The sequence below is a fragment of the Onychomys torridus genome, chromosome 20 (assembly GCF_903995425.1).
Source record: "Onychomys torridus chromosome 20, mOncTor1.1, whole genome shotgun sequence".
NCBI lineage: Eukaryota > Metazoa > Chordata > Mammalia > Rodentia > Cricetidae > Onychomys > Onychomys torridus.
This window is the reverse complement of record NC_050462.1, coordinates 39,662,051-39,674,357: the sequence shown is the minus strand read 5'-3', so window position 1 is coordinate 39,674,357 and position 12,307 is coordinate 39,662,051. Positions and strand designations below refer to the sequence as shown.

The following is a 12,307-nucleotide window of genomic DNA, read 5'->3' as shown; positions in this document are numbered from 1 at the left end:
CTGTGTGAGCGCATAAAATCTCATAGGAGTTCAAAAGAACACATGTCATAGGGCCAATTTCCCCTAACCCCAAATCTGACCATATTAATTTTATCATCATGTTTTAATTATTTGCAATGTATTTTTTTAATGTTTAATACTATGTCTGAGGATTATGAAAATGTTTTCTACTTTTTAATTGAGGCCTGGGGGGGCTAATTGGTTTGTGAAAATGTTTTCTGTACATTTTGTGTGTGTGTGTGTGTGTGTGTGTGTGTGTGTGTGTGTGTGTGTATTATACATTGACCAGCTGTCTCGGGACAAAAGGTAAGATTCTTGGAAGGTTTTTTGACATAATTTTTCATATCTCAAAATGTATGTTTTATCAGGGCCGTTGTCATTGTAGTTTCCCTTGAGAGACATCTGAGTACTTACACCAGGTGTATGTGGATGCCCTGGCTACAAAGGTTAATATGGCCTAGCTGAGGTCTAGGGAGGATGTAGGTGAGGAAGCCAATAGTGTAACATACTATAGAGACTCTGGGCTGTCCTCAGGGGATGGTGTAATCGTGACGCAAGGCCTTCCAGAATCATGGATCTCAACGAGTGACGTGAATTTGCACTGGGAATGGGAGGGCATAGAAGGGGAGAACCGAGATGATGTTTAGGTCTGGGAAGGAAGTTGGGGAATCTACATTATAGGTTTGTTTGCTAAGACCTGTGATTGGCTGGACTAGGGTAGAGCTAAGGGGCAGAGTGCTTGCCTAGCATGCATGAGCCCCTAGATTCAATTCATAGCACCACACAGAGAACCCCCTCCCCAAACCAGGTAGGTGGTTACATACATACATACATACATACATACGTACGTACACACATACATAGACACTTATAACTGTGTATGTATATCCATATATATTTATATATAATATGTATATGAAAAGTCGATTCTGTTTAGAAATAAGGGGAAATTTGAGAGCCCTTGAGAAAATGAATTTTTGTGACCAAAGAAGCCCCTTATTTTCCCCCTCTATTCTTTGATGAGTTCTCTCGAGGCTAGTTTAAGTGAGGAGAGCCACTCCTAAAATGCTTCGGTACTCTGGCATAATTTCAAAGATCTCTTCTTTCTCAGTTAGTTAACTGCATTTCAACAGAGGGGAAAAATCTCCTCTGTCCACGTAACATCCCTAACAGGACTCCTGCTGTTTGGTTCTTGTATCTTGCTGCGGCAGCTGTGAACATATATGCCGTTGATTGTTAATGTGTGATATAAATCCAACTGAGCATGCCCACTAATTGGTTTGCAAGCTAGATAGAGACAATGCTGTCTTATAGTGGCTTGTGTGGATAGGCCCAGTCACGGGGTTAATTCTGCTTGACAGCGCATCGGCGGCGGCATCTTGAGAGTAATTACCAACAGCAGTTTCCCACAGCCAGACCAACGGCTTCAAAGGCTTCTGGATTTACATCCCGTGTTAACCTGTATCTGAAACATAATGTTCCCACAAGGCACCATTTCTTCTTCCTCCTTATTAAGTGTATGGGGTTACCAAGTTCATTCACTGTGTGCTAAGGACCTACTTGGTGTTAAGTAATTGAAAATCTTTAATAATAAAGGAAAAGGCATAATTATGGATTGGATTTTTTTTTTTTATCGCTCCATAATACTAATTGAAGAAAGTTTATCTGTAAAGAAAGATTGGATATTTTGAAAAATAAGGTCCCTTCTCGGAAAAGCTAACTTTGAAAGTTAATTTTTTCTTATTATGTAATCTGAATTGAATATTGCCTTCAATTGAAATAGTTGGCATAAATTTGCTTTATATTAAAGGAAATGATTTTATTTCTTGATCATTATGTAGAAATCTATAATTACTGTATCTCCCCATCTCAGACCTTTTAAAAATTTTATATTAATTTCTTTTCTTTCCTTTGCAGATCAGAAACCAAATTTGACTCTGGTTCAGGTATGTTTACATTAATAATGCTATTCTGAGTGTTTTTTTTTTTTATGTTATTCTCTGAAAAGTAAATCAATACATCAAGAACCATTTTGATTTCAAATGACTGAGCAATCTCTTTTCAAAGCACGAGCCCCACCTCAAAGCAGGACTAAGAAGTTCACTTTCGGATATTTCATAATTTAAAAATAAGCATGAAACATTGTATATCTGCAGGGGTAGCTGTAGCATGTGCTTACAAAGAATATTACTTTGTAAATACACAAAGCATCTTAAATATTTGCAGAGTCTCTACAAATGATTTTGGGGGGCAGGTAGAATAGAGATGGAAATTCATCTGTGATGTAGGCTTTTTAATGTTTTATTGGGGGGCTGATAGAAAATTAAAATCACCTTTAGCTATTATTTTGTATCTATTGAGACAGAATTTGCGTCTTACAGCAGCATTATCAGTCACATTACATGTTTTCTTGTCATTAAGCATGGATGAAGTTGCATAATCCTTGGGATTGGCTGTATCTTTTACCCCTCTCTGAGAGCTATGTGCTGCAGAGATCCTGGTCGTGTTTACAGTTAAAGAGCAAAAATTGTATCACGTTGGGCACTGAGGAATTATGTCCTTTGATGGATTGCTGATACATCAACATTAGTTTCCAATCCTAGGAGATAATAATTTGCCGGGGGTGGTGGGGGTGGTGGGGGTGGTGGGGGTGGCGGGGGGAGGGTGGATTACATAATGTGTTAGATTTAAAAGCCACACTCTTACTCATGAGTTTCACTGCATCTTAGTCTAAATGTGCTTGCCTATTGAGCACAGAGAAACCAGTGGCTGTAAATTGCTCTTGATCAGGGTATCACAGAGCTAGCTTGCTTTTCTTTCTGGTGAGCCAGGTTGTCCTTGTGTGGTACAGCTAGCTTTATGAGCTTCTCTAGTTTGGAGGGACTCTTGTCTCAGCTGATGGAGTCTGTAGCTCTGACCTAACAAATTCATCTAATTTAAATACCAGGATTCCACCACTCTTTCTAATCAGAGTGTTCTGGGCTTCTGGTCACATGTGCCATTGATGTTACAGGTAGACATTTTTGGTTAAAAAAAAAAATCAAACACAAAACAGTAACAATATGGAAACTAACGATGAAATGACATTGGAACAACCCTGGGACTCTTTTATTGACCCAAACAGGGTGAAAACAATTTAATAGTTGAAATCTCTATGTATAATAATAAATAAATTGATGAAGTATTAAATTCTTTACCCAAAAACTACATGCTTTAACAAATTCTCTGTCAGTCACCAAGGAATAAGATAATAACTATTGCTTATTGATTATATAATTTACTTCACTAAAAAAAAAAAAAAAAATCAGGCAACCTGGTATTAAGGTACAAGACCTGGAATATGGCTTTTAAAAAGGAAAAAGTCTACTAGGTTCATTTGAAAGTGAAAACTGGAAATAGTACACAAAACTGAAATATTAGGCTGCTATTGTCAAAGTCAAATAATTTATGTTAAGATTTTAATCCAAATTAAAGTATGCTGCTAAATTCATGCACAGCAGGCTAGTGTTTATATGGAAATAGCTGTAACATCTGTACAGGCTCACATTTCACTCCCCTGACCTGAGACTTCTGTCCACAGTTCTTTTCTTCAATTTCTGGTGTTTTTCGAATGTCTGTCTTAGACAACGTCTGCATATCTTTGAAAACTACAGTTAGAGATGCCGAAGGTCTTATGGGAAATACAAATTAAAAGTTTGGACTTTGATTTTTCATTCAACTATGGAGTAAATTTAGATGTTTTCAAATTAAGGAATAAGTATTTTTTTTTTCTCTTCTGAGGGAAATATAAGCTCACCATTGATGAGGAATGAGGCAAAGGAAGTATGGCATTAACTCGTTGGTATTTTATATCATGCAAATGTTGGTGAATGAGATAAAGTCATACATTTAATTGTTCTGATATGTTAATATATGACTTTAATAGGTACAGATTCTTTATTGTTCATCAAATACAGAAGTTGTCTAATGCTGTACACAGTTTGACAAAGTAAGGTCTTTAGCTAAAGAATGGAGCCACTCTTACTAAAGAAAAGGAAACATTAAATTTGATGGTCAATAACTAGCCAGAAAGGAAAAGGTTTTAAAGTATATGAATGTGTATGCATACATATTTTGCTTATATAGAGACATATTGTTTGTTAAGGAAAGTATCTAGTTTAGGATTTGAGCTTACTGCACAGCATTTGTAGTTTTTACTGATGAGTTTCAGGCTGTTCAGTAAGATTTAGGAGGAAGGAAGGATTTAATTACCATTACATAGTTTTAAAAAATCAGTTGTTCAGTACACATCAAATGATCAACCTAGAAAATAACAAAGTTTTGCTTATTTTTTTTTTTATAAAAATAAAGCCTACAGACAACCTCCTGCCAATTTTTAAATATATGGAGTGTTTGTGTGTGTGTGTGTGTGTGTGTGTGTGTGTGTGTGTGTATGTGTATGGAGGCCAGGGTATAATCTTTACTGGATGTCTAGCCTCAATTCTTTGGCTGAGAGCTTGCCAAGTAAGCTAGATTGATGTCCACAAATTTCAAGGATCCTACTCTCCCCATGTCTAGACTGCTGTGATGTGATTACAAGCACATGCCACCATGCCTAGCTTTTCCCCCACTAATATATGGGTCTGGAGATCAAATTTAAGTCTTCATGTTTGGAAGGCAAACATTTTACTGACTGAACCATCTTTTTAGGTTCTTAAATTCATTTTTTAAAATTAAGAATTTATTTAATATATGTGTATGTGTACCTACATGAGATTATGTCCACCATATGTGTGCAGTGCCGATAGAGGCCAGAAGAGGGTGCTGGATCTCCCAGAGCTTGAGTTACAGGCAGTTGTGACCTGCTGTGTGGGTGCTGGGAACCAAATCTGCATCCTATGCAAGAGCAGTAAATACTCTTAACCACTGAGCCATTTTTCTAGCTTCTAAAATTAAAATTTTTATACTGAAAATTTCAACCATATTTAAAAGTGGGGAGTATAGTATTCCTCAAAAAGCACCATGTCACCATTATCTAAATTTTACTATTATTAATAATCTGCCATTCATTTTGCTTTCTCCTCATGATATTTTAAGGGACAGTCCATTTTATGTGATATTTAAAAATCTGATAATTGCAGATTGTTTTGCCCTACTGAATGGGGGCAACTAAGTTTTCAGGATTTTTACCTGTTGTGGAAGTTTGGACCACACACGGATTATGAATCAGATGGTTGTGGCATTTCCAAGTTCACACTCAGGTACAGAAAGTGAAATTTTGCTTCCAGTAAGTTATCTAATGAAGAAACCCTGCAGCTGGAGCAGAGGCACTGAGTTCATTCTGATCTGAGACTCACAGAGAAGCCCTGTCCTCATGAGGAAGCGGGACACAATTGGAGCTCCTGCGTCTCTCTGTGATTTCTCCGTACCGAGTTTTACACTGATTTAAAAATGTGTTCTCTTGATTTATGACTCAATGACCTAATGTTTGGCTTTGCCAGTTGAGAAGAGTGAACTGGCCTTCTTTCTAAAGAAACCTAGCTGGGCAGCGCCGCCTTTAATGCCAGCACTCGGGAGGCAGAGCCAGGTGGATCTCTGTGAGTTCAAGGCCAGCCTGGGCTACCAAGTGAGTTCCAGGAAAGGCGCAAAGCTACATAGAGAAACCCTGTCTGGAAAAACCAGAGAAGGAAAGAAAGAGAGAAAGAGAGAAAGAGAGAAAGAGAGAAAGAGAGAGAGAGAGAGAGAGAGAGAGAGAGAGAAAGAAAGAAAGAAAGAAAGAAAGAAAGAAAGAAAGAAAGAAAGAAAGAAAGAAAGAAAGAAAGAAAGAAAGAAAGAAACCTGAAAGTTTTGATGTTAACATGAGTTCCTAATTGATGTCTCTTGCCATCAAGAACATGTGGACCCGGAGATCTTACTAAGAGAGTGAAACTGTCTTCCTTTCATGTTCGGAAGGAGCAAGAGGCTGGGCTTGTCACCCCACCACCCAAGCAGGGAAGTTAGTTGATGCTGGAAGAAGCAGAGCATTGAGTTTAATACGGTGATCAAACGTGAAAGCCATATCTCAACTCTCAGGAGAAACGTGGTTTTGAAAGGCGGAGAACTGTGGTCCATTCTGCATGATAGGCTGTATAAACAGAACCCTGGGGGTCAGTCAGTGCATGGATGCGAACCAATTAAATAAAGAACTCTGGCTTTGCTTTCTGTCATCTGGATGGGGAGGATCAGAAACCAGCGTGGACAGAGCTGAAGAGTAAGCTCTGCTGGAGGGAAGTTTGCCACCTTTGGAAAATTCATTAACTCTTTCAGCCCACACACTAAGACAGTGTTTCTATACAAAGGCTCCCAGAGAGTTAGAAATAAAGTGGAAAGCACGTGCTTTTTTTTTTTTTTCCTTTTTTTTCCCATTCTGAATATACCCCTTCACAGAAGTGTCAATAAATGCAACAGAGAAAAAATGAGAATGAGTGGTTGAAAAGACCCAGGTCTTCAGTGAGATTGTAGGACATGGGCATCATCCATGCTCCTGCAGAATAACTGGAAAAAAAAATCGATTTATTCTTTTCTAAATTCTAGGGGTAATGCAAAGATATAGTTTGGATTTACTAATCAGAGCAGTGGGATGTTGATATTTTCTATCTAAGACTGATGCTTGCACATTCATGATTATCTGCTAAAGACTGCCCATAGGCTTATGCTGCCGTTTGAAACATCTCAGGCAGTGTTTGGGTGAAAAAATGAACTATGAAGTTAAAAGGTATAGTTTCACGGCCCATAGACGTTCAAAACGAAGTTCTCTATAGAAAGCAAAGAAGCTGGTGGCTGGTACTTGTGGCTTCTGCGCTCCTTAGATTTGTTCTACAAGCAATGGCTATAAGGAAACTGGCTCATAGAACACAGCGTCCGAAAGGCGTAAGACTTCATGAAAGCAAATTATGGAGGATTAAGAGACCTAATGAGCATGGTTTAGGGCGGAGAGCAGAAGCGGGTGTGTCAAGGCTAGGAGGTCCTCAGCAACACGATAATAAAAGGCACGAAAGAATATAATTATCCCGAAGGGTAGAAAAAAAAAGTCCAAGAAACAAAAAGCAGCGAGTGTCTCTTTTATGATCTCTAGTTAAAAGGAATCCCCACGCCAGGGTAAGGCAATCAAAGAACACACTCAGTTGATGCCCAAAGGCGCCGAAATGCAGAGTGGAGAACTGGGAGAGGCAGAAAGCTAAAGGAGATGGAGAACTTGAGCACAGCACAGCTAGAGTGTGGAACTTGCCAACAAATAAGGCCATTTCCCCTTCTCAAGACATGTGGCTAAGGAAAATATTTTCCATTCTTGTATGACTATGTTGACAATACATTTTTGTGATAATAAATTTATTATTTTAATGACAATGGAGGAAAAGGAAGTAAAATATGAATCTCTCTATAAGAATATTGAAATCCATATTTGAGCGTCACTCAGTAGAAATAAAAATACTGGCAATTCAACAGTTCATTCATGCATTTCTTGGGCATGCTGTGACCCAGGTGTTGAGGTAGTGGCTGTGAACAGGACAAAGTTCCTTCTCTCATGGAATCTTACTGTATTTGGTCCGGTGTGTGAATTCCCTGGATTTCTCTGTCTGTTTAGCAGAGAAGGGCTGACAAGTCTAATTTTAGATCCAGATGGTATCTTAAGGAGCTCCAGTATTTAAGCTTGAGCCAGTATATTTTAAGTTTAGACAAATCCACTTTTCTTTACACTGTTCAGCGTTTCCTACTCAGCTTTTGAGGACAGCTGATGGTGTTGATGTTTGTAAGGACTGACATGGCGCAACTCATGGTCACCGGGAGATGAACTAGAAGATACCGGTGATTTGTATTTGTAAATTCTGCACTGTGCGGTCATTCCTTTATCCTGTTCAAGGTTGGCAGGAGAAGTCGGGTCTCCGCTGTAACAACCTTTCTGGTGGTGTAGAAACAATAGAACACATCATCATTTGTCCTTCAGAAACTAAGTTAAGGCAGGAAGCAGCCGAGCCCGGGCTGAGTGCTGAGGCTTTCTTTGAAGTACAGTTTTCTTGTTTCTAGCACTTTCTAATTGGATTTTTGAACTTTCTGTTTGCTACTCGATCAGAAATTTAAAATTTATAATATCTTTCTTTAAAATTTGGAATTAAATCCTTTAAAGCTATGGATTGCCTCCCTTGAAATTATAGCTGACTCATAGAAGGATTTTATGTAATCTTTTAAAACATTGTAGTCTTGGTTTTCATTGGGGCACATTAATGTTTAGGAAAATGTTCTTACTGCTAGTACAGATGTAAGTGTTCTTCCTTTGTAAATAGATGAGACATACACTACAGAGCATGTGCAAGGATGGGGATGACTAAGAGTCCATAACTAAACCCATGGCATTGAATGTATCCTACTATTTTTTTTTTTTTTTTTTGAGACAGGATTTCACTGTGTAGTCTTGACTGTCCTGGAACTCACTTTGTAGACCAGGCTGGTCTCGAACTCACACAGATCCACCTGCCTCTGCCTCCTGAGTGCTGGGATGAAAGGCATGCATCACCACTGCCTGGCAAACATCCTACTCTTAAGTCAGTTTCTTTATAAAAATATTTATAGGGTTAGAGTGATGCTGCATTATTTAAATAGACTCAGTTCCTTTTTATCTCTCATGATTTGGAAACTCAGCTTTAGCTGTGGTATTCATGACATGTAGTGATGAAAATATTTGCATAGTACTTTACCATTAAAAAATGCCATTTTCATAAATCTGTTCTACTGGGGCATGCTCATCAGTGAAGGAAACAGAGCTGCAGAAAGTTATGCAGCTTACTTAAAGCCACATAGGTATTTGCAGGTACTATTAGTTATGACGGAATAGTATAAGTTTGGGTACCTGTTGGCCCAAATATGGATGCCAGTGATGTCGTTATGCTCATAATCTGTTAGTTTTTGGTCCTCTGGCCCAGAATAACACTATCGAGGCATTGGAACAGTATGTCGATGTTTTTACTCCAACTTCTTCTTGGATATGTGTCTTAGTTAGAGTTTCTATCACTGTGAAGAGACCCCCATGACCATGGCAACTCTTATAAAGGAAAACATTTAATTGGGGTGGCTTACAGTTCAGAGGTTCAGTCCTTTATCATCATGGTAGGAGGACATGGTGGCATGTAGGCAGACATGGTGCTGGAAAAGGAGCTGAGAGTCCTACATATTACAGGCAACAGGAAATGAACTAAGACACTGGGCAGTATCTTGAACATATGAGACCTCAAAGCCCACCTCCACAGTGACACACTTCCTCCAACAAGACCACACCTACTCCAACGAGGCCACACCTCCTTAATGAGCCACTCCCTTTGGGGGGCATTTTCTTTCAAACCACCACATTTCATTCCCTGGTCCCCAAAAGCTTGTAGTCATATTGTAATGCATTCAGCCCAACGTTAAAAGTCCCATAGTCCATAACAATCTCAAACTTATTTAATGGTCAAAGTTTCTTCTGAGATTCTTGCAATCTCTAAACTGTAATCACTTGTAAAATCAGAATAAAAAAGCAGATCACATACTTTGAACATGTAATGGCACAGGATAAACATTACCATTTCAAAATGCAGGAAAGGGAGCATAGTGAGGAACTACTGGGCCAAAGCAAAACCAAAAACCAGCTAGGCAAACTCCAGACTGTATCTCCATGTCTGAGGTCAAAACGCTCTCCAGATCTCTAACTCCGTTCATCTTTGTTGACCGCACCATACTTCTCTCTCTCTTGTGCTGGTGCCACTTCCTGTTATCAGCTCTCCTCAACAGGTATACCATGACTCTGGCATCTCCAACATCTTGGGGTCCCCAGAGCCATTGAGGCTTCATGTTCACAGCCTCTATTCAGGTACACACCTGACACATGCCTGGCCTCAGTGTCTTTCCTTAGTCTCGAAGGGATATTCCATAAGGCCTTCCTTCTATCCTTGACTCTAAAGCCAGAACCATGTGGCCTCAGCTGCCAAGTTCTGCTGATTGCTGGGGGATGGAACATGGGCCCCTCATTCAATTACATCTTCACCAGCTTTCTGGTTTTGATGGTTACCTTCACTACCCAAGCTTGGCTGTCCGTGAACTTGCTCTGTAGACCAGGTTGGCCTCAACCTCAGAGATCTGCCTGCCTCTGCCTCCCGAGTGCAGGGGTTAAAGGTGTGCCCCACCACACCCAGCTCTAAACTTTTCTTTAATTCCTTTTAGAAGTTGGAAACTTAGCTGGGTGGGATCTTGCCCTGAGGTCACCACTCCCTTTATTCCATTTCTTAATCTGTTTATCTCACTGGACACAGGACTTCGCTTCATTCTACTTTCTGGTGCTCCTTTTCTCCTCAAATATTTTTCCTTGCTCAGCTTGCTTCTTTCCATTATTCATCTTCATAAGTGTTAACACCAGTAACCACACAGCAGAGTCTATACCTCTGCCAACAGAATTAATCCAAAACTCTTCACTTTAGTCTCAGGCGAATTTTTTGGGACAAGGGCAAAAAGCAGCCACATTCTTCACCAAATTATCACAAGAATGATTTCTAGGCAACATACTAAAATTCTTCTCCTCTAAAACCTCTTGAGCCAGCCCAGCACAGTTCAAATCACTGTTAGCACCACTGTCTTCCATGCTTCTACTGGTCTGACCCATTAAACAGCTCTTAAAGCATTCCACTGCTTTCCTAACCCAAACTCCCAAGGTCCATATTATTCCAAACAAAAACATGGTCTGGCCAATCACAGCAATACCTCACTCGCAGTACTGTCTTAGGGTTTCTATTGTGAAGAGACACCATGGCCATGATAACTCTTATAAGGGAAAATGTTTAATTGAGGTGGCTTGCTTACAGTTCAGAGGTTCAATCCATTATCACCATGGTGGGACATGGCAGCATGCAGGTAGACATGGTGCTGGAGAGGTAGCTCAGAGTTCTACATCTTGCAGGCAACAGGAAGTGAACTGAGATACTGGGCGGTATCTTGAGCACGTATGAAACCTCAAAATCTGCCTCCACAGAGACACACTTCCTCCAACAAGACCACCCCTACTCCAACATGGCCTCACCTCCTAATAGTGCCACTCCCTTCGGGGGGGGGGGCATTTTCTTTCATGTTTTGCCACAACATGTAAGACATGAAGGAAGACATATGACATTTCTTACCTCCAATGAACCTCACAATCTCATTGAAGAAATGATACCTATAGATTCAAGGCAACATGATTGATTTTCACAATAGAATTCTGGGAGAATCTTTAGAAAGGGAGTTACTTTAGAGTGTGGAAGGTCTTCAAGAACTGGGGTTGTTAAAAATAAAGAGAAGGAACATTTTAAATAGCCATTTAGGGCCAAGTGCAGAGACCATATTTCAGTATATTTCAGGATGAATAAGTAAATCACCCACCAGAACCAGGGGATTTGGTTGAAAGGTCCAGGTGGTATTGAGATTTTATTACAGGCCACAGGGTAAAGAAAAAAAGAGTTTGGGCCTAACTCTGTAGATAACAATAGCCTTTGGTAATGTTGACTTAATACGTACTAAGTTTTTAATAATTACTGGCGTATTTAATGTGAATAGATCATCTGTTGTTAGCCCAGGCAGTTGATTATTGAAGAGTCAGTCAGCTCATGATAGACTTGAGTTAGAGCTTAAGTAGTTTTGATCTCACAGTTTACACTATCATGCACTACACAAATCTAAAGACTTTGAGTTAGTGTGGTAAAAATATCTCATCTATTTACTTGTATTTCCCGCTTGTACATAATACAGTTCCCTTCAGGGATGCACATGGTTTTGGACATTTTTCTAATTCAGAAAGTGTTTAGACTTGGTAGGCTGTTCAGGCGTACATTTTGGAAGTGATGTTGAATCATATTTTCTGCATATGGATTATCCCGCCAGTATGAAATTACTTGCTGAAAAAGTTCTTTACACGGGATATGTTATAAAGAAGTAGTTGAGACAGAATTGGTTCCGTAGAAATAGTTGCCGCTTGTTCTTTGGATTCCTCTTAAGATACAGGTCGCTGTGGTTTTTGTAGGTAGTGCAAGTACTTGCCTTGTAGCGGAAAGCGTTGTCCAAATCAGTCACTGACCATGGCCATTTTCTTTAGGAAAATGACACATCTTGGTCATTCCTGGGCAGAAATACACTACCATCATCCCACGGCACCTAGAAACTCTGGTGTGACATGTTTCTTGTTGTAAGATTAAGAGTCTGGCAGCTTGTTTCAGTATGAAAAGTGCTTATTCATTAAAGAACAAGCATATATAGACAAGACTATACCTTATTGTCATCTACAATATCAAAACAC

The 12,307-nt window shown here is 39.5% G+C and overlaps 1 protein-coding gene across 1 annotated transcript in view; it reads left to right on the top strand.

Annotated features, from left to right (window-relative positions):
* Msrb3 (methionine sulfoxide reductase B3) overlaps window positions 1-12,307 on the top strand; it is a 131,883-nt gene that overhangs the window by 79,590 nt on the left and 39,986 nt on the right. The window contains exon 5 of the mRNA XM_036169799.1: window positions 1,918-1,946. Coding sequence (XP_036025692.1) covers window positions 1,918-1,946 — 29 coding nt within the window. The remainder of the gene's footprint in view (window positions 1-1,917; window positions 1,947-12,307) is intronic.